Source organism: Pan troglodytes, chromosome 7 (genome assembly GCF_028858775.2).
Source record: "Pan troglodytes isolate AG18354 chromosome 7, NHGRI_mPanTro3-v2.0_pri, whole genome shotgun sequence".
Lineage (NCBI taxonomy): Eukaryota > Metazoa > Chordata > Mammalia > Primates > Hominidae > Pan > Pan troglodytes.
Window position 1 is genome coordinate 69,388,447 of NC_072405.2, and position 21,266 is coordinate 69,409,712.

Here is a 21,266-nt window from a genome sequence, read left to right on the forward strand (position 1 = left end):
TTACTGCCTTGTAGTACCCAGCAGGGTGTACTTTATTCTCTGTGCAATGTAAATGATGGATAAAACAGTTTGTATAAAATATGGGTAGTGTAGGATTGATTATTGTAAAGATCTTTTCTAAAAAAATAATGGTTTTTTCTTATTGAAAAGTATATTAAATGCATCTTCACGTTTTATTTGGTAATTTGTTCTATGTTAAGTTGTTACATAATGTTTTATGTGACCTCCATAGATAAAAGATGCCTACTATAGCAGAATGATGAGTATATTTACCCCATGGGTGTAGATGAAGAAAAGTTACATTTTTGACTGCTAACGTGCAGAGATTATTTTGTCTTGGTGGCTAGAATTTCTGATTGCTGTCTAGCTTTAGGGACCTAGGCTGGTCCACGTAATTAAACCATATAATCATGAAGTAATATTAAGCACAGATCTCCTTTTTGCCTTTCAGTAGAGTGAGATTTTTCTTCCTTTCAATCGTGTTTCTCACTGATAACTTTGTACCCAGTGACTTAAAAGGTGTGGAGGTGGTAGCAAAGGGGAATGATTTCTTGCTCTTATAGCTTAGGATGAGATGTTTTCTATTTGGATTGATGCACATGCCTTTTTTTTTTTTTTTTTTTTAGGAATCTGTTGATGCAGAAGGCCCAGTGGTAGAAAAAATTATGAGCAGTCGTTCAGTAAAAAAGCAGGTGAGTGCCATTGGAGCCATTAAAATCTGTGAGATGTATGTGACTCTTACAGGATTGTTGGCTTTGTAATTTTCTTTTAAAATTCTAATATTGTAAAATAAAACTTCCAGTAATATTTCTAATCCTGTCTAATTTATTAACCCAATATGAATCTTTGGGATATTTGACCCCAGATGAAATTAAAATATATCAAGCAGTCAGTGCTTTATTACACCATTCAGAGTGGACTAGAAACTCACAAGTCTCCAAATAAATGTATGGGACTTTCAGAGTTGTAGACTGCCTTTTTCATAAATATTATTCATAAAAATCAAAACATGAATTTACTTCTAATCTCTCTCAGGAAGGTTCCCCCCTCTTTCATGTTAGGATGGAAATTCTGTTTGTCATTTTAGCAAGTAGGTGTTTTCTCATGTGTTTTGTAACATTTTCTCATATACAATTGAATTATTCATTAATGTCTTTCTTGCCAGTGCAAAGGTGAAATACAGGTCTATTTTCAGTGTAATTTTAAAAAATAGTTTTGACTTAATACTTCAGAGTTATTCAAAGTTTCTGTTCATCTGCAAAGGTGAGCTCTAAGTATCTGTCACTAGCCTGCTAGCTTTGTCACTGAGGTACTCATATGCTCTTTAACAAAAAATGCCAGTGACATACCGTGTTTTCTTTTCCTGATGAAAATTCCCTGTTTTAGCTAACTCCCTTCTTACAGCCCACTTTGAGAAAATGCTTTGCTTAGTTTGAATAATTACATAAACCTGCAGGTGCATTAGGCATTACAACATGCAGTTTTTCGTGTCTCTAGGAAGTAGTCTCCTTTAGACATAGGTGTCTGTGTCGCAGCTTCAGTCATTATCAATTCCACACAGTTCTTTTGTTTTTATTTGCTTTCAAGAAGGATGGAACTACAACTTCATGTTTCAGCATGTAAAACAAACTTTAAAAAATAAAATATAATAAAGACATGGTCTAGCTGCGAACTCCTGGGCTCAAACATTTCTCCTGCCTTGGGCTCCCAAACTGCTGGGATTACAGGTGTGAGCCATCCTGCCTAAAGTTGTTTATTTTTAGTAAAATGTATACAAAGTATCTCCCAGTAAGAGAGTTGAGGAATGGAGGATTTACAGGACTCACTGAGAGTCCTATAATAAAGTGAGATCCCAGGCTTATCAAATAGGAAACCATTACTATTCAAATACTGCTATTGAGTGATCCTTGAACATGTTATTGCACCAGCAGTAAACTTCTCTTTACTTTCATTTCAATAGTTTGTTTTGCTATTGTGTGATTCAAGGTATGAATTTTTATCGGAATATACATCTCTAGTTTATAAGAAAATAATTTAGAGCAGTATGTCAAGGTGTTTTCCAGTTGAGTATAGGGGATACGGGGTATGGAGTGACTGGCCATCTTGGTGACTCTTTGAATGTGAAGATTTCCTGATGAATTAGATTTCCCACCTGCTCAAGTAGGAAACAAGCACTATTTAACTCATTAGAAGGTTGCATTTTTGTCCTACTAATGACTCTAGAACTGCTAATTTATGAATTGTAGATATACAGTAAAATTTAAATACTTGACATGCTTTGAAGAACAATCCCCTTCACTGAATTGAAGTGACTTGTTTGAGTAAATAGCATGTCATTTAGATGGGATATATTAATTTTCATTCAATTGGTAGTGCTTCAGCAGGCATACTCAGCAGGTTTAGGGGTTGCAAATTATAATTAGCTCTATTATTCAGAGCTATTTAGACTATATATTATGTAGAACATTGCTTTTTCTTTCTGTTTTGCCCACTTTAGGGTTTTTGTTTTCTTTTCCTCTTTAGCTACCTTTTAAAGATAGGTACCCATGGTTTAGGAATAGATACTGTTAACCATTTACCGATGACTGGGTTTGTCTTATCATAGGAGATTAAAAATCACTGTACAGGAGGGTGGACATTTGTTGAGTTGATGAATTTGAAGCTGGAGAAAATTAATGGAAAAAATTCTTCTGGAAGGGAGATATGCTTTGAGGTATGATTTAAAATAAAGAAGAGATGTGGAGCTCATGGAATTGCTTGTCAGTTACTGGTATTTCTTAAAGGGCAATAAAAAAATCCATTAGAAGGTACTAAACATTAACAGGTGCTAACTTTTTAAACTGCTAATATTCTCAAAGTAGATACTTTAGTTATCACCTTTAATAACATTGGAAGAAAGTGTTGCAAATAGAAACAAAAGGAAATTTGAGATTTTTTGTGGATTCAATCTATGCCTGCTGGTCTGTTTCTTATTACCATGAATAATTTAATAATTGGCAGTGAGAAGGTGTCTTTATCTCTGCCAGGCAGCACTGTAGAAACTGGCTATGAGCTCTCAGAGCCTGTCCCTGCATGGTGTTGACCCAGAGTGGAGACTCCATGTTTTTCAAAGTCAGTTGACCTCATCACTGTGGCCTGAGAAGCATCATGATCCATTATGATGGAGTTATGCAAACATAAAACTCACCTGGCAGAGGCACCGTAAGTCAGCACCTCATGTTAAATAGGGGTGGCTCAAGCGTTTATGTTGTTCTAAACCCAGGTTAATGTCTATGATACCTAGTTGCATGAAATAGTTGGTGCCTATTTGAATTTTGAGGTAGATATATGAGTAGTTACTTGGATTGTATAAAGCCTAATTATTTTGTTTTCCTTGTTTAGTCAGCTTGTAGCTGTTTCTGCTTTGAGCCATTCATCTTTGGAGGATAATTCAAATCCTTTTTTTTTTGTATCAGAAGGCCAAAAGTAGTTTTCAAAGTGAATTGTGACTGTATTCCCTAAAATTCTTTATTTTTCTTTAAGTTAACTACAGGACGTATTTTCAGAGTGTGTGTTTTAATTATGTAGCTGAGCCTCCTAGAGTGTAAAGAAGGCAAAACTCTTAATCTCATCCATTGTCATGTCCTTATTTTTTCCCTAAGTGAACTGTGATTTGGTGTCTCTAGTAAAGTATACAGTAGATTGGGCCAAAAGTGAAAAGGGATTCATACCCACGCCTTATTGATAACTTTATTGAGGTGCTTTTTCATTCTTTTGTGTATTATTTGACAAAGTGTTCTGTTTTTTTGCTCTGTATTTTAGTTTCTTGACTGTGACTACTTAATTTAGTAGTAGGATGCATAGGAAAGGCCTAAGTTAGGCCTAGACTCTGGGTGGCTATTTAGAATCCAGGTGGCTGGAGAACTCATTTATTGCCTTCTCGAAGTTTCTGGTTTGTTTGAACAGTGGGACAAGTATGGCTTAATATGTTTGAAACTTTAAGTGTCATATGAATAATAAGGATTTCCATAGACTAATTTTGGATCTAATGAAAAGATATATACATTTCTCAGAAAAATTCTATTTAATTCATAATATTACTGGGTTCTCAAATTTAAAGGTAGCTGCTCAAGAAATAAATCTGAGTGTTGTGTGTATGTATGGGAATAGTTCTTTGACTTAGTTATTCATTGCCTATGCCTGTTGTAGAATGGCTTCTGAAAATGGGGCTTAGAGGTGAGAGGTTTTAGGGTAGGGGCTGTTTGAAGCTGTCAACAGAGGCTGGTCAAACTGCCTCCCATTTAGTAAATAATTGAAATGATGTTTCTGAGGGCTTATGAATTCACACACTTTTGTTAAATTGTTTTACTGTTCAGTAAAAGAAAAGAGGTCAGCATGATCATATTTATATGAAAGGAACGGTGGAAAACAGCTCTATTTATAGTTTTAGGGGCAAGAAGGTGGTGATCCAATATGTGTGGTCCATTAAACAGAACAAAGTGTTGTATTCTGAAACATCCAAAAGATAACAGGCCCTGGGACAATTCTGTACCAGCTCCAGGTGCTGCTAAATGAAGTTTCAGAACCTGGTTGGTTCCTCCTAGGCAGCCCTAGACTCTCTTGTCAGGCATCTTCACAGCAGGTTCCCAGAGGAATAGCTGATCATGACAAGAAAATGGGTAGTAATGAGAGTTGGGGACAGATGGCTGTAAGAGTCAGAGCTTTCTGGGAACAGACTTGAGACAAAATAAAAAGTGTCTTTACTGTTCAAGATTTGATCCTGTATGTGTTGGTGCCCACTTAGAATTATGGGATGATGAGACCATTTAGAATGAGAAGAAAAGGGACAGTATGGGAGAAAAGATCAGACAGAAGAATCAGGAGAAATAATACGAGCATAGACATGATAAATCTTGTTTATGATTTATAACATATATATCAGTTATATAAATGATACATAGTTTTGAAAATGCCTTCAAAATTGAAAAAATATAATTATTATCAGAAGGGCAAAAGTTCAGACATTTGAGTTCCATTCTTGATTTGAATTTCATCATAATGCTGTGTGAAGAATCAAAGAATCTAGTTTCATCCTTGCTTCTCTTTTTCCCTGATCATCTACCATCTTTTTGTCTTTCTGCTGGAATGTCTGGTTCTATATAAAGATAATATATCTTAAAATGGGAGGCTGGGCGCAGTGGTTCAAGCCTGTAATCCCAGTACTTTGGGAAGCCGAGGTGGGCAGATGATGAGGTAAGGAGATCAAGACCATCCTGTCTAACACGGTGAAACCCCGTCTCAACTAAAAATACAAAAAAAATTAGCTGGGCATGGTGGCGGGGCCTGTAGTCCCAGCTACTCAGGAGGCTGAGGCAGGAGAATGGCGTGAACCTGGGAGGCAGAGCTTGCAGTGAGCCGAGATTGCGCCACTGCACTCCAGCCTGGATGACAGAGCAAGACTCCGTCTCAAAAAAAAAAAAAAGGGAGTAGAATGGGGAAATATTAAGGCTAGAGAGAAAAAAGTAGGGTGGGTCTTGGATGGATTGCCACTTGAACTTGGTAGTATTTATTTATAAATTAATTCCATGTTCCATTTATGTTGCTGGTTCTTGAAGCCATCCAACAAACATTTCTTTTTATTTTGGATAACCAAAAGTTTATGACATAGAAGGTGTTCTGATACATTGGTTTAAAATAGTGCTTTATAGTTATTACCTTTCATAGATCCATTATGGCACAACCAGATATTAATAGATATTGACCACTCCTGCATATCCAGACTCCTTCTTGATGATTTCTAGACAGGCCAAAACTGTTTAAAATATAGGTTTAGCTCGGTGTGGTGGCTCATGCCTGTAATCCCATCACTTTGGGAGGCTGAGACGGGGGGATTGCTTGAGCCTAAGAGTTTGAGACCAGCCTGGGCAACATGCTGTAAAACCCAGCCTACGGAAAATACAGAATTAGCTGAGCATGGTGATGTGTGCCCGTAGTCCCAGCTACTTGGGGAGGTGGTAGGGAGGGGCAGGGGTTGCTGAGGCAGGAGGATTGCTTGAGCCTGGGAGGTTGAGGTTGCAGTGAGCCATGTTTGCGCCACTCCACTCAAGCCTGGGTGACAAAGCAAATCCTATCTCAGAAAAGAAAGAAAAAAAATTAGGTTTAACTGTTGTAAGTGAGAGTTTCAAAGAAAAGTTTAAGTTCACAATCTTTGAAAATGGTTTGAAGGTTGGAGATTGAGGGGACTAGTACCTTTGAACAGATCTGTGCCAGTCTGTTATCCAGTAGAAGCCTTTGCTCTTTTGTTTGTTCTTTGCCATGTTCCTACTTGCCTTGATTTTCTTCGAAGCATTTCGGAGGTGGCTGAACAGCCATACATAACCCTCAAGGCAGGCTTGGGGTCTCTTGTAAGAGTGTAAAAGCAATCCCCAAACATCTGTAAGTGGTGTTTATATTTTAGATCCCTGATTTATCTGATCAAATGTTCCAGAAGGAAATTACATATTATGACTTGTTTAAGAGCCTAAAACCAAAAGGGGAATAAAAAGAGATGCCTAAAATATCATCTGAACGTTATCTTCTGCATACACTACAGCAGATAGGATTAAGGGAGATATTATAGATAATCTTACTACTGAAAACTCTTGATTTGGCTGACATGTATCACAATTTTAACCTTACCTAAATGTAGTATTTGGAGTGTTAATTTTATTTGGCTGCTATGTGTGTGAGACATCTTGTCTGAGAGATTTTAATTGTACCATTGAGTGAAACTAAGACTATGAATAGTGATGCACTGAAATTACAGCATAAGAACAAGGTTTACTTTTATATGGTTTCTTGTTTAGAGTTATTAAGTATATGGAGAAATAAATGTCTTTTAAATATTTTAAAACATTACAAAACCCACAATGTAAAGTTGCCATGAGGCAGCCAAAAATAATACATATGGCATTCAGGAGAGCAGTTGCTAATTGGCTGCTGCCTGAGAAAATGGTACACTTGGCGTCTACTTAACACTGTGGGTTTGGCAGAAGGCCAAATTTGGGGTCAGGTTGTTGTGAATGAAGCTGCATGTGGTTAGGGAGGAGTTAAAGTGATTCATGTCTTAGAAGCTCTCGCACGTTGAGCAGAGGTGCGTGCATGGGCCTGAGCGTGGCAGTCTTCGTGGCCCTGGCCACCTCCCAGCACACGGTGTGCTCATCTTACGTGAAGGTCCTTTGCTGCTCTTTTCAGTCCTATTTTGTGCTCATATGGGAGTAAATCATTACTTTTAAAATATTCTAGTAGATGGTTTTAAATACGTGCCTGAAATTTTCTTTTGTTGCAGAAGGAATCTGGAGAGGAGGTAGAAATTGAGGAATTCTATGTGAAATACAAAAACTTGTAAGTAAATTGTGATTTTGTTTTTAATGGGGGGCTATATTTTCCAAGTAGTAAACGACCATTTTTTTTTTAAGTTGGGAAATTAAGAAACTTTGGTATGATTTCTTTAGTCATCATGGCCTGGGAGGCCATTTTTTAACCAACTTTTGTATGTTTGATATTTTATGAATTTTTCTGGAAAATGTGTAATTGGTGTAAAAGTTGACTAACTTCTGTGTATAACCAATAAGTATTTTTTTAGAGAGGATAAAAACTTCTACAATAATAGAAAAATGAATAAAGCAGTATTTCCCTGTCCTCTGATCATGAATTCTACCCTGTGGGGCTACACTTCGTCCCTTCACCTGTGCATAGTGTGCGAGGCCCTAGAGACAAGAACTGTCCTGTGGAATGAAAGCTCTAGAGAACCATGACATCACTCAGGTTCTAAAATGCAGTGAGCTATAGCTTTATCTGTTTTTGTTTGTTTCTGATATTTATTTAGTAGATTTGAATTCATAACTTAAAAATCTGAATTGAAAAACACAGTGAGTTGTTGTCCTTGTAGATTCTGTTGTAAGCAGTACACCTGGCCCAGACAGACATTGTGATGAGCTAGGATGTTTTCAGAGTCAGTAATCATTCTGCTGAAGAAGACTGAGGCCATTATGTAACCTAAATAACAATCATAGAACAAGGACAAAAATGTTCATTGATAATGTAAACATTAAATTTCTTTTTTACCCCTTTTAAGGCAAAGAACTAAACCACCATATTAATACATTCTTAGGGCTTTAAAGAGAGGCTTTTGTGAGTTGCTGTGCGAACAGCCTCAGAAAATTTACCCCACCCTAGAAAATGAAAGCATCAGGTGCCATGGGTTTTCTGTCATTCTCTCTTGTTGTAGTTGGCACTGTTAATAAATTGATGCACTTCTGAAGAAGTTGTGAGTAAAACCTTTTATCAAGTAAAAAGATAAAGAAGTCTCAGTTTTCTCATGAGAGTTCAATGAAATACAGTCTGACAATTTTAAAAATGCTCGGAAAATGTTAACTGTCGTCATTCTTTTGTCCTCAGAGCATGTCAGTTTACACATGTGGAAATTATGCCTACAACACGATTTCCTATGGTAAGGAGGAGGTAAACTAAGTAAACCAGAGGGAGAGAGTTCCCTTGTAGATTTACCAAATTGAAACAAGAGCAAAGGAGTTCAAATATCAATCACCAAAATAATGGCACTACCAGCGAGACCACCAGATCAGTGTGTGACAGTGAGGCCTGAGCTGCCTCCTTCCAGTCAGCCTGTTAGTGACCCCAGAGATGGGCTCCGAGTTCCTGACCAGGTGCCAGTGCCAGACTAGGAGACTCTAGCCCTCCTCAAAAGTCATTTGAGGTGAGGTAAAGGGAGTTTTGAAAAAAAAAAAAAAGAAAAAAAAAGCTTTTCTGACTGTCATTATTGAGAGCTAAGAGAAATTAAGATTTCCATAAAACTAAGAGTTTTTGTTAGCCTTATATTTGGATACAATTTCACATTTATAGAAAAATTGTAAAAAATAGTACAAAGAATTTCTGTTTTTCTTTTTGTAGTTAATGTGTATCTTCTGGAAAGATACTTTAAGACTTAAATATGGTTATGGTTGCTAAGGGGTGATTTACTAATTCCATCATTTCTTCTACATTGATTGGTTGGGTTTTTACGGTAAGGAAGAGCTTTACCCTCTTGTCTATTTGTTAATCTATAGCTGAGCGGACTTGTGGCTTCTCATTTTATTCAAGGGATTATAACTCTTTACTGTTGTAGTATTTACTTTGCCCACATTATCCCAGATTTGGTCAGTGGGAGCCCCTTCAGACTGGCTCTTCTGTCTTTTTGCCTTGTCCCCATTTTTCTTTGAACATTTTCTTGCTTTCTGGCACCAGAGGATGTTCCAGGCTCATCTCGTAACTTCCCTGTTTTAGTTATGGAATCATTTACTTCTCCAAGAAGGCTTGGTTGTTTTCAGTGAAGGGGAGGGCGTTGAGAAACCAGGATTGGGGCTTTAGGTGTGCTCCTCGTTGCTGAGGAATTGTTGCTTCTAGTCCCTCTCAGTGGATAGGACTGGGAGAGAGAGAGTGTGTGTGTGTGTGTGTGTGTGTATGTATCGAGTTACACACACACTTATCTGTTTATTATATACACACACATATTTACCTACCTCTCCAACACAACGGCAAAAACAATGCATATATATTGATACTTCCAGTACTATTCCTGCAGCCCAGGGTTCATTCTCTCCTTTCCCCTTTAATATTAGTAATTCCCTTCTTCAACCAGAATAAACCTGGCTCTCTTATTTTTTATGTTTGCTTTTTTGTCAGTTCTAACATATATAGGAAGTGATTTCAGAGTTACTAGCCCATATTTCTGTGACAAAGAAGCCTATATTTGGTTAGCTTTTTGTCTTTAGTTTGAGGGCATAGGGACTAAAACTTTATCCAAAATGTCCTTGGGTTGGTTATTCTCTTTTCCTACCCCACCAGTGTGGTTTGTTATTTATTTCAGGGGTCCCCAGTCCCCAGGCCATGGATCAGTACTGGTCAGTGTCCTGTTAGGAACCTGGCCGCACAGCAGGAGGTGAGCGGCAGGCGACTGAGCATTACCACCTGAGCTCTGCCTCTTGTCAGATCAGCGTAACATTAGTTTCTCATAGGAACGTGAACTCTGGTTGTGAACTGTGCATGCGAAGGATCTAGGTTTTGTGCTCCTTATGAGAATCTAACTAATGCCTGATCTGAGGTGCAACTGTTTCATTCCAAACTGCCCTCCACCAAGGACCCGCCCCAGTCCGTGGAAAAATTGTCTTCTACGAAACTGGTCCCTGGTGCCAAAAAGGTTGGGGCCTCATGATTTATTTGATACACAGTATGTTTCTTTAGTTTTGGTTTGTATTTGTATTCCATTTTAGCCCCCGCTTGTTGATTTTTATTGTTTTTCAAGTTTGTGAAATATTAATATGTTACAAAAGTCAGAACTATACACAAAAGAAGTGTAGTCCTCCCTTTCCACCCCATTCCTGCTTACTTCCTTACTAATCCCAGGTTTATCCTTTCTGTAATTTTTGGCATGAGCATGCAGGTATAATTTCCTCTTCCTTCTTACAAAAAAAGAAATTGGTATACTGTTAGTACATTTTTGTGCTTTGCTTTTTTTCACACTACATCCTGGAAATCACTCTACATCTGTTCATAGGGGTCCTCCTCATTCTTTGTTTCAGCTGTATAATATTCCATTGCATGACTGCCGTAACCATTCAACCAGCCTCCTGTGTATGTGGGTGTGTAAGTGGCTTCTGATGTTTTCCAATTACGGATAATGCTACAATATATATTCTCATACATATCTATATATTTTCAAATTATTGGAGGCATGGCTTCCAGGTGAATTCCCGGAAGTGGGTTTACTAGATACAAAAGGCAAACATGTATGTATTTTTAAGAGATACTGCCAAATTCCCTTCCTTCATGTTGTATGAATTTATGTTCCTGTCAACAAAGTATGCAAACACCTATTTCCCCACAACCTTTCTAATATAGTGTGCTGTTTTACTTTTTAATTTTTGTAAGAAATTGTATTTCAGTTGAGGTTTTAATTAGCATTTTCTCTTATTGTGAATAAGAACACCTTTTCATAAGATTAATGGCCACTTTTTACATCTTGCTTTGTCAGTTGTCTGTGTCTTTTGCTCATTTTCTGTCATGCTCAACTTTTAAGAGCTCTTTATATATAAGGGATATTAGTTCTTTATCTTGGGTTATATGTTGCAACTATCTTTTCTCAGTTTCGATTGTCTTTTGACTTCATGGTGTTTATTGCATTGCCCATTAAAATTTTTTGTACAGTCAGATTTATCAATTTTTTCTTTTATTGTTTCTAGCTTTAGTGTCATAGCTAGAAAGCCTTTCCCTATGTCCAGATTACAGAGGAATTTGTCCATGCTTTCCTTGTGGTTTCATTTTATCTATTTAGGTGCCTGATCCATTTGGTGTTTATTCTTGTGTATTGTGTAAGTCATGGCTCTAATTTAATTCTTTTTCAATTGTTGTTCTAGCACCATTATTAAAGAGTCAATTTTTGGCCAGGCACAGTGGCTCATGCCTGTAATCCCAGCACTTTGGGAGGCTGAGGCAGGCTGATCACGAGGTCAGGAGCTTGAGACCAGCCTGGCCAACATAGCGAAACCCCATCTCTACTAAAAATACAAAAAATTAGCTGAGCATGGTGGCGGGTGCCTGTAATCCCAGCTACTCTGGAGGCTGAGGCAGGAGAATCGCTTGAACCTGGGAGGCAGAGGTGGCAGTGAGCCGAGATTGCGCCATTGCACTCCAGCTGGGCGACAGTGTGAGACTACATCTCAAAAAAAAAAAAAAAGAGTCCATTTTTGACTCAGTGATTTGAGATCCAAACTTTATTATGTCCTAAAGTTTTTATTTATTTATTTTATTTATTTTTTATTTTTCTTTATCTGTACTTTATGCCTTTGAACTGCTTGTCTATTTATAAGCCAGTACCACACTGCTTAGGGAGGCTTTATAGTGTATTTTAATATCTGGTAGATCTATTTCCCTAGTAGCTTTTCTGTTTTATTGTTTTCCGGGATATTCTTGCATGTTTATTTTTATATATAAAATGTAATACTGTTTAGCCCCATATAAATGCCTGTTTGCATTTTATTTATTTACGTTGTGTTAAATTTACAAATGTATGATGTTGAGTTACACAGTGTGAAAATGATGTCTTTTCAGTTGGTCCAGTTCTACTTTTGTGTCTTGTAAGAGTTTTAAATATTTTCTTATACAAATTGTACACATTTTTAATTAAATTTATTGCTAAGTATTTTTTCTTTGTTGGTATTGTGAAAGAGGTTTTCTCTAACATATCCCCTTATTGGTAATTGTTGTTGTGAATGAAGACAATTTGTTGGCTTCTGTATGCTAATTTTATATTCTGCTACATTGCTGGATTATTTTATTATATGAATTAGTTTTCTAATTGATTCTCTAGGGTTCTCCAGGTACCTGATCATATAATCTGCAAACAGAGATAGCTTTACTTATTATTTTCTAATTATTATGTCTCTTATTGTTTTGACTTGTCAGTTACATTGGCTAATAACCTCAAATACAATATTGAATAACAGTGGAGATAGTAGGTATCCATGCTTTCTGATTTTTGTGGAAAACTGTGGTGTTTCTTCATTTAGTAGGATCTTGTCTTTAGAACCAAAATCTTCAAATATATGTTAACAAAATACCTATCAATTCCTATCTTCCTAAGTTTTAAAAAATCCATTATGGGTGTTAAAGTTTGTCAAATGTTTTTGCAGTGTCAATAGAAATAATTGTGTGATTTTTCTCCTTAGATATATTAATATTGTGTATTTTTAGTGAATTTCCTAATGTTGAACTAACCTTGCATTCCTGAAATAAGTAACTACTTGGTCATGACATATTATTGTCTTAATGTGATGTGGAGTTGTGTTTGTTAATATTTTACTTATATTTATTTATAACTATAAATATTTATAAGTATTATAAATATAAATATTTACTACTTTGCACTGATATGGGTAAGGGATATGCTGTTTCTTTTTTAACTGTCAAGATTAGGTATAAATGTATACCTGTTTCATAAAGAGTAGTTACATTTTTAAATGAAATTTTGTTTTCCAAAGTGACCATACACTGTATTATCTGTAGGGCCTAGTTCAGATTATTTCTTATTAGCTTCATAATATTTTTCTTACATTGACTTCTTCATAACTTTTAAAAAATATTTTAGTTCTAGTCCAGTTAGGACGTTTTCTTGCCTTAATTATCTATTCAGACAAAGCAGTCTATTTTTGACCCTTTATTCTTCCTTCCTCTTCTTCCTAAGCCTCCAGAATGGGTTATCATCAGAGTCTAGAAAGCAGAGTCACACTGAAAATTTCATCCCAGTTTATAGCAGATAAAGCAGGGCTGGGGCCACTTGCTTATATGCTTGTGTCCAGTTCAAGGCTACACAGGTGGTGCTTTGAAGGCTTTTGCACCTCAGCCAAGACAAGAATACTAACTGACTGACTGCACATGTGCCTTTTTCTGTCAAATAATTTGGAGACTAGAGCAGATTATTTTTATAATATGTGTTTCTTTTTGTGTGTGTGTGGCAGGGGGAAGAGGGTCTCCCTCTGTCACCCAGGCTTGAATGCAGTGGCGTGATCTCAGCTCACTGCAACCTCCACCTCTGGGGTTCAAGCAATTCTCCCACCTCAGCCTCCTGAGTAGCTGGGATTACAGGCACATGCCACCATGGCCTAGCTGATTTTTGTATTTTTAATAGAGTTGGGTTTTCACCATATTGGTCAGGCTGGTCTCGAACTACTGGCCTCAGGTGATCTGCCTGCCTCGTATAATATGTGTTTCTGATTATGACAGTATTGCATATTATTTATTGGAAATTTGGAAACTACAAGTTGAAAGTAGAAAATAAAATACTTGCAGTCCTAGCACCCAGAAATAATAAATACAGGTTGAGTATCCCTTATCTGGAATGGTTGAGATCAGAAGTGTTTTGGATTTTGGATTTTTTCAAATTCAGAATATTTGCATTATGCTTTAATGGTTAAGCATCCCAAATCTGAAATCCAAAATGCCCCATTGAGCATTTCCTTCAAGTTCATGTTGGTGCTCAAAAAGTTTCGAGTTTTAGAGCATTTTGAATTTCGGATTTTCAGATTTGGAACCTGTATTAGCATTTTGATGCAATTTCATCTAGTCTGTTTTCTGTGTGTGTATGTACAGCATTTATATCAGTTCATAGCTATATAAGTCATATGTATTTAAAATCCTTTTTTCCCTCAATTATAGAAGGACTAAATGAGTCCTATCTTTGTAAATCATATTAGACATGATTATCAGTTATGTGCTACTTAATATCATAAGCATTTCCTATATCATGAATCATTTTTGAAAAATTTTTAATGGTTGTGTAATTTTTGTTTTTACTTTTTCTTGTTTTAAACTTCTGACTTCTGTGAACTAAAGCACAATTTCTAAGAGTACTAGTATGTTGATTCTGAAAGGGGTATATATATTCAAGATATAATTTCTTTTTGATATTGTCATCAGAAAGAGAAATAAGAGGCTCTCAAGGCTATTTGAGGGGCAGGGAGAGGGGGATGGGACAAAAGAATATTGAAGAACTAAGCAAAAGAATGTCAGAGTTGCCATAAAACATTAACTGTGTACCTGTGAGTGTTGGAGAAGAAAAGGAAAGTGCATATGTATTCCAGTTCAGGTGAGGGAAGACACCATGCATACTCAGAGGAGGGGATGGGGAGTCTTGAGGGGAGGGGGTTTGCCCAGTGCAGGTATAGATGATAGCAAGGGAAACATTCACAGGGGACCAAGGAATATCATTGCAGAAATCCTGGAGGAACACAGCCTGGGAGACCAGGAACTGATAAGAAGCTGGTGAGGGGCATGGCCCAGTGTTCCAGGAGCAGACAGTGGTTCTTTCCTCCTAGATTTTTCTAGAAGGACCAGGTTAGGTTTCCCTTTGGGACCAGTATGATAGGCCTTGGGTGACTCTAGGGCACCCTACACCTCTTATCTCCAAAGAAACTGCTATTTTAAATTTGAATTATTTTAACTTGATAAAAACCTATTTCTCAATGATAAGAGGTTCAAAGTATAAATTCAGAATTAAGGCCTCCCTGTAGTGCTAATTTTATATTGAAGTATAATCCATTCACTTATGGAAATAGCTTGTTATTAGGCCATTCTCTCTCTTCTCTGTCTCTTTTGTCTGTCTGTCTGTCTGTCTGTCTGTCTCTCTGTCTCTCTCTCTCTCTCTCTCTCTCTCTCTCTCTCTCTCTCTCTCGGTAACAGGTAAGAGAGCTGGAGGCTTAGGACAGAAGGCAAATTTTAGGCACTAATATTGATTTTCTCTTCTTATTCTAAACAGTAGTGGGTATATTAAATGTTGCTCAGCAGCCTTAATGAGTAATTAAGCAGGTTATTTTAATTATCTGTTTAGTTGACTTTTTTGAATAAGACATAATAAAGGATTAATTATATTCTACATATTTCAAGGATATTGTTTTGTTTTTTTCAGCTCTTATCTTCATTGTCAGTGGGCATCTATAGAAGATCTGGAAAAAGATAAGAGAATTCAGCAAAAAATTAAACGATTTAAGGCAAAGCAGGGCCAGAACAAGTTCCTTTCAGAGGTATGACATACCTGCTTACTTTTCCAAAGTATTTACTTTGTTAAAATGTTCTAAATTTAAAATTTTAGTTCCATGAATTAAGAAAAACTAGTTAGTCTCATTTGGTGCTGTCAACTTGCATATTGGTAACTGGTTCTTGCTAACAAATTTGTAAACAGGAAATTTCTCATTCTTCCTGTTGCTTAGGCTAGAAGATATGGGTCCTTATGATATTATGTGGAAATAGCGGTGATGGTATGATAAAAATCTTGTAATGAAAGTACAGTTAGTAGATGATGAAATTAAGTAAGTGGACAGAAGTTCTATTGAGATTTAGCAGGTTAAGAAATCTACAATTTTAAGTACAAGTTCTAAGATACAAAAGCTTAACTTCTGTTGGGGAAAGTATGTGGCAAATTTCTTTTGTTGAAGTCAATGCCTAATTACAGAGAGTTCACTAAACTCATTTTCGCAAATGCTGTGCTGTAGTATAGAAACTGGTAATAATATCTTTGCCTGTGTCCCTTTATCCCAGGTATCAGTATAGAAATACAGCAATACCTAGGGCAGAGAAGAACATCTGCATTTACTAGAAGTGCCAGTTCTGCCCTCTGCCTCCGCAGTATAGTCAATTACATTTTTTAAAAAGTGCTTTCACAAGCTGCTTACTAGGGTCTCTGGACTTAGGATCGCCAATTTGGTTTCACTTACAGCCTCAAGTAGATAAAAGAAAAACCCTAACATTGAAAGATAAGACTTGCTGATTTATTAGTTCCTCTTTTCCTAAAAGAGTTGACAGAATGTAGACTTTATGTAAAAGAAGCGTACAATTTGATGCAAAATAGTATCTGTTTAACAACCTACTTTGTACTGCCACCCCTTTTTGGAGATGAAGGAAAGTGGGACAGAAGAGCACTTAGTACTTTTATGTCATAAAATTCTTATACTATCAGGTAGCAAGTCTGTGTTCTTCTGGGATCTGATTTCCATGGTCCCAACTGGCCTATATTAAAGTCCGCATTCAATGGGAGATCATGTGGTTGTTCTTTTACTGGACACATGTCTGCATCACTACCCCTGGCACTCTGAGTGTGCAGCATTTTTGGCAGTGCAGTGGTTAGGACCGAGTGGAATGGAGTTACTCGAATGTGACTCAATTCATAGATCTTGGAGAATATTAAGAAGATTCTTCAGAAGAACTTGGAGGAAAATTCTTTTGAAGAAAGAATCTTAATATTTGATTTTGAGGACAATGCTGTGAGGTTCTATTTTTCATGCCCTTCTTAATGAAACCAGAGTTAAATTTTTATGACATTGGATGAGCTGAAATCATTAGCCTCCTTTTAGAAAGAGACACCCTGTGTTCTGCTGACCTTTTCTGTGGGCCAGGGGGAGGGAGACAGGCAAAAGCACAATGGTAGCTTTCCCCCCATCCCTAAATCCTGGTCCTGTTTATTAAGTTTATTTGTATTCTCTCTCCTGTAGTCACACTGTCTTTAGGAAATTGTGCCTAGCCCTAGCTACACATACCAAGGTTGAATGTACATTATTTACCTGGTAACTTGGCAGCTAGAAATCTTAGTTTCTGTCCTAAGTGGGACAGCAGAGTTAGTGGAGTTAGCAGAGAAGGATAGCAATCCCCTTCCTCCCTCTCTTTTATACATGAAAGTGCACACGCCCCCGTTTGTTTCATCCCATACATGATCATGGCTTCAGGTGTTCCATGGCTGTACTGCTTTGAGATTTTCAGTTTCAGCTGCTTTTACATTCTTTGTTTCTCCTTAGGCTGCCTTACAAGCCTGCTGCAACTAAAAATGTCTATTAAAAAACATCATTTAGACTGGAAATTTCGTCACATGTGTGATGCCGCAGATTACTCACTTAAAGGGTAGAAATGTGTAGGAAAAGTTAAGGATTTTAATTCAGCACTGACTATGAAAGCTTATGTTTAAGAACAAGTTTTCCTAAAGAGAGTTTTTGCCATCCAAACCTAGTTTTGGGAAAGTTTAAGTGTTTCTGCTGTACATGGATAACACGTGTGTTTACCTAAGTCTAGAAGCTTTTGAAAAGCCAGTGCATTAATACACTAATACTTTATATTAATTGAACATTTCAATGGATTTTTTTTTGCCTTACTAATCTACCTCTTTGTAAAAGCCTGAGATACTTGAGACATATGTTTGTGTTTCTGCTTTTTGTTTCATAATTCATGGTTCAAAGCTTCCCAACTGGGTGTTTTAAGAGGGCCGAATAGCTAGGGAAAGTTTGTTGTTCTTGAGCAGATGATGACTGAACTGCTTATCTTTTCCACCTGCAATTCAAGGGATAAGAATGGTGTCTAAGTGACTTCTAGTTTGCCTTTTGCAAAATATTTTAATGCAGTTATGTTATTGATAAGTTAATTGAGAGGTGCACATAATAAAATGTGTCTTTTGTTTTCTAACATCTGAAACTTGTCTGACCCTAACTTCTTTTGGGTATGGCTTAGTCTATAACTCCTTTTTTGAGATGGAGTGTCACCCTCTGTCACCTGGGCTGGAGTGCAGTGGTGCGATCTCGGCTCACTGCAACCTCCGCCTCCCGGGTTCAGGCGATTCTCCTGCCTCAGCCTACCGAGTAGCTGAGATTACAGGCACCTGCCATCACGCCCAGCTTATTTTTTGTATTTTTAGTAGAGACGGGGTTTCACCATGTTGGCCAGGCTGGTCTTGAACTCCTGACCTCGTGATCCGCCCGCCTTGGCCTCCCAAAGTGCTGAGATTACAGGCGTGAGTCACTGTGCCCAGCCTATAACTTTTTTTTGAGTCATATTCTAGTGTTTTATATGAGATACCTTTGCAGGCAGCAGTATTACTTTACTTTTGTAAAGATTGTTTAATATATTGGTTAAATGAGCCAATTATTTAGGCTTCATTTCGTTATCCTTAATACTTTTGCCTAAACACGCTATATTCAATGTAAATCATTAGAAAACAGATTAATGATGAGACTGTGATTCTAAATGAGGTACTAATATTGATTGACAAATACTACCAAACATTATAAACTCTGATCATGCTAAAATATGAAATTAGCTGCTTGCAGTGTATTTGGCTTTTGAATAACATTTTGTAGATACGCTATAAGGCATCGGACAACTCCAGGAGTTATGATATTCCAAGTAACACTTTGCATGACTCTGATTCTTCATTGCAAACTGTAGTTTTGAGAATGCTAAATGCATCGCATGCCATAAGCCTTTTGGATTGCTCATTAGTGAATTGTAATTTCACACTTCATTTAAAATATTCTTAAACATTCTCTCACAGTAAAAGGTTTCACACGGTAATTAAAAGACCCAGTTAACGAAGTCTGAGAAGTCTGATTTCCTCATGGGGAGTGATTTTGCTAAATTGTAGCATTTCAATTAATATAATAGAATTTGCCAAATGTAAGTTTTATATTGCTGTGACCCAAAATATTATTGCTTGGTGAAAAGTGGAATAATATTTCATCTTGGGAAATAAGTAAACCTTCAACTTTTTTTTTTTCCTTTGGTGTAGATTGAGGATGAGCTTTTTAATCCAGATTATGTGGAGGTTGACCGGATAATGGACTTTGCACGTAGCACAGATGACCGGGGAGAGGTAACAGGAGATCATTTGTATTATAAAGTGGTGATTCAGGCAACCCATACATGTTTATAGAGAAGATGGTAGAATCCTAGACCTGGTCTTGGTCAGAGCCTTGGACTGTGACACACTTGGTCTAAATTTAACTGAAACTTAATGATTTATTATTAGTTTTATGACAATAATAGTGCTAAATATGTTTTATGTTTAGTCTGAGAACTTTTTTAAAAAATTGATTTTCAATATGAAAGAAATACATTGACATTTTGCACAATTCCACAATATGATAAAGAATTCAGTACATTTTGGTATAAATCTGTCATGTAGCACAAAGTATCCTTATATAATTGAGTGTCTCTTGTGGCAGAATGGAGTTTAAGGTTATTTAGAATTGGGCATCATTAGTGAAGTTGATGAATTCATTTAATGTGGTACACAGAGGCTAATAGACATTATTTCTCTTAAAAGATCCTAGTCTCAACACTCTTATTTTGCTTTGCAAAACTCTGTAAGATTATAAGGGATATTTGATAGGGAAGTAAGAATGAAGACAAGTGTAGTGACTTCTGAGTATTGTGTCTTGATAATGATGTGCCCACCCACCATGAGTTGTGTCCTTCCTGGCTTCTCCATGTAAATTGAATTTTATATATACAGTGTTTGGATCTTGCTTTTCTAGGGAGGGTCTGCAAAGAACTCTCATTTTCTTCCAAACTCTGTGTCATGACACTCTATGATGTTTCCAAGACCATATCTGTAACATGATCTTTACTTTTCTAATTTTCCTTAGTTATACTTCAAAAAATTGTTTCATAGCATATTTACATTGTACAGGAAATATTTTTCACATCACAGCTAGGTCAGTGTTCCTTGGTCCTGAAATGAAGGTCAACAAACCCAAGTGTTTTCTAGAGGAAAGACAAAGGAAATCCTGTTGATCTGCATTACCTGAAATATTTTGCCCTCCACCCTTATAAAGCTCAAATGTGTTATTTTAATGTGATTGGACACAAACAGTATCACTCTTTTTAAGGAAAAGGTAGAGATCCTAATAAATTTAAGCGTATGTCTCATTTTTTAAGAAACCAGCCAATTATGTAAACATTGAAATATGCTAAGATGATTTACCGTGTAAGTCTGAATCAAACTCCTGATGAAAGATTTGTACAGATAAAAAAAATCTCAAATTCAGCTTTGCTATTTGCTAGCTATTTCTTTATACTTTTTGGCTTTTGAACATCACTTACCAATGATTTTGATAAAAGGCTAATTTGTTCTGATAACGCCCAATAATACTGTTTCCAGTTTAGACTTGAGACTCTTAACTAGGAACAGCTGTTTATGGCCATAGTTTTTAAATTTCTGTCAATTCAGACATACTCATGCTGGGATAATGTCTATTGATAAATGAAGTAGAGCATGCTTTTCCTTAATGTGTATGTAAATATACATGTATATGTATATATGTATATATATAAGCATGTATATACACCTATGTGTATGTATAAGCATATATACACACATACATATGTATAAACATATATATACATATGTATATGTATAAACATATATATACACACATACATATCTATATGTATAAACATATATATACACATATATATGTATATGTATGTATGTGGTCAAATGAATCCAATTCTGATTTATTTAAATCTGATCCAGCCTGTGACTCACTATCTGGTGAAGTGGTGTTCACTTCCTTATGAAGACAGCACGTGGGAGCGGAGGCAGGACATAGATCAAGCAAAGATCGAGGAGTTTGAGAAACTAATGTCCAGGGAGCCGGAAACAGAGCGTGTGGTAAGAATTGGCTGATGGTAGAGAATTTAATTTGAAAATAGCATAGTGGTGTGGTCTTTGGGAAACCACTAATGGGATTTACTATATTTGAAACAGGAGCGACCTCCTGCTGATGATTGGAAGAAATCGGAGAGTTCCAGGGAGTATAAAAACAATAACAAACTCAGGGAATACCAGTTGGAGGGAGTAAACTGGCTACTTTTCAATTGGTACAACATGTATGTAAAACAAGTTTTTCTTCACTTTTAAATATATCTGTAGTTCCTTT

General features: G+C 36.6%; 1 protein-coding gene across 9 annotated transcripts in view; it reads left to right on the top strand.

Annotated features, from left to right (window-relative positions):
* Positions 1–21,266, top strand: part of CHD7 (chromodomain helicase DNA binding protein 7) — a 191,267-nt gene that overhangs the window by 125,429 nt on the left and 44,572 nt on the right. For all 9 annotated transcript variants that reach the window (XM_063817126.1, XM_063817130.1, XM_016959510.4 and 6 more), the window contains exons 6-11: positions 627–692; positions 7,307–7,362; positions 15,476–15,590; positions 19,112–19,195; positions 20,861–20,998; positions 21,095–21,216. In XM_063817126.1, the coding sequence (XP_063673196.1) occupies positions 627–692; positions 7,307–7,362; positions 15,476–15,590; positions 19,112–19,195; positions 20,861–20,998; positions 21,095–21,216 (581 nt within the window). The remainder of the gene's footprint in view (positions 1–626; positions 693–7,306; positions 7,363–15,475; positions 15,591–19,111; positions 19,196–20,860; positions 20,999–21,094; positions 21,217–21,266) is intronic.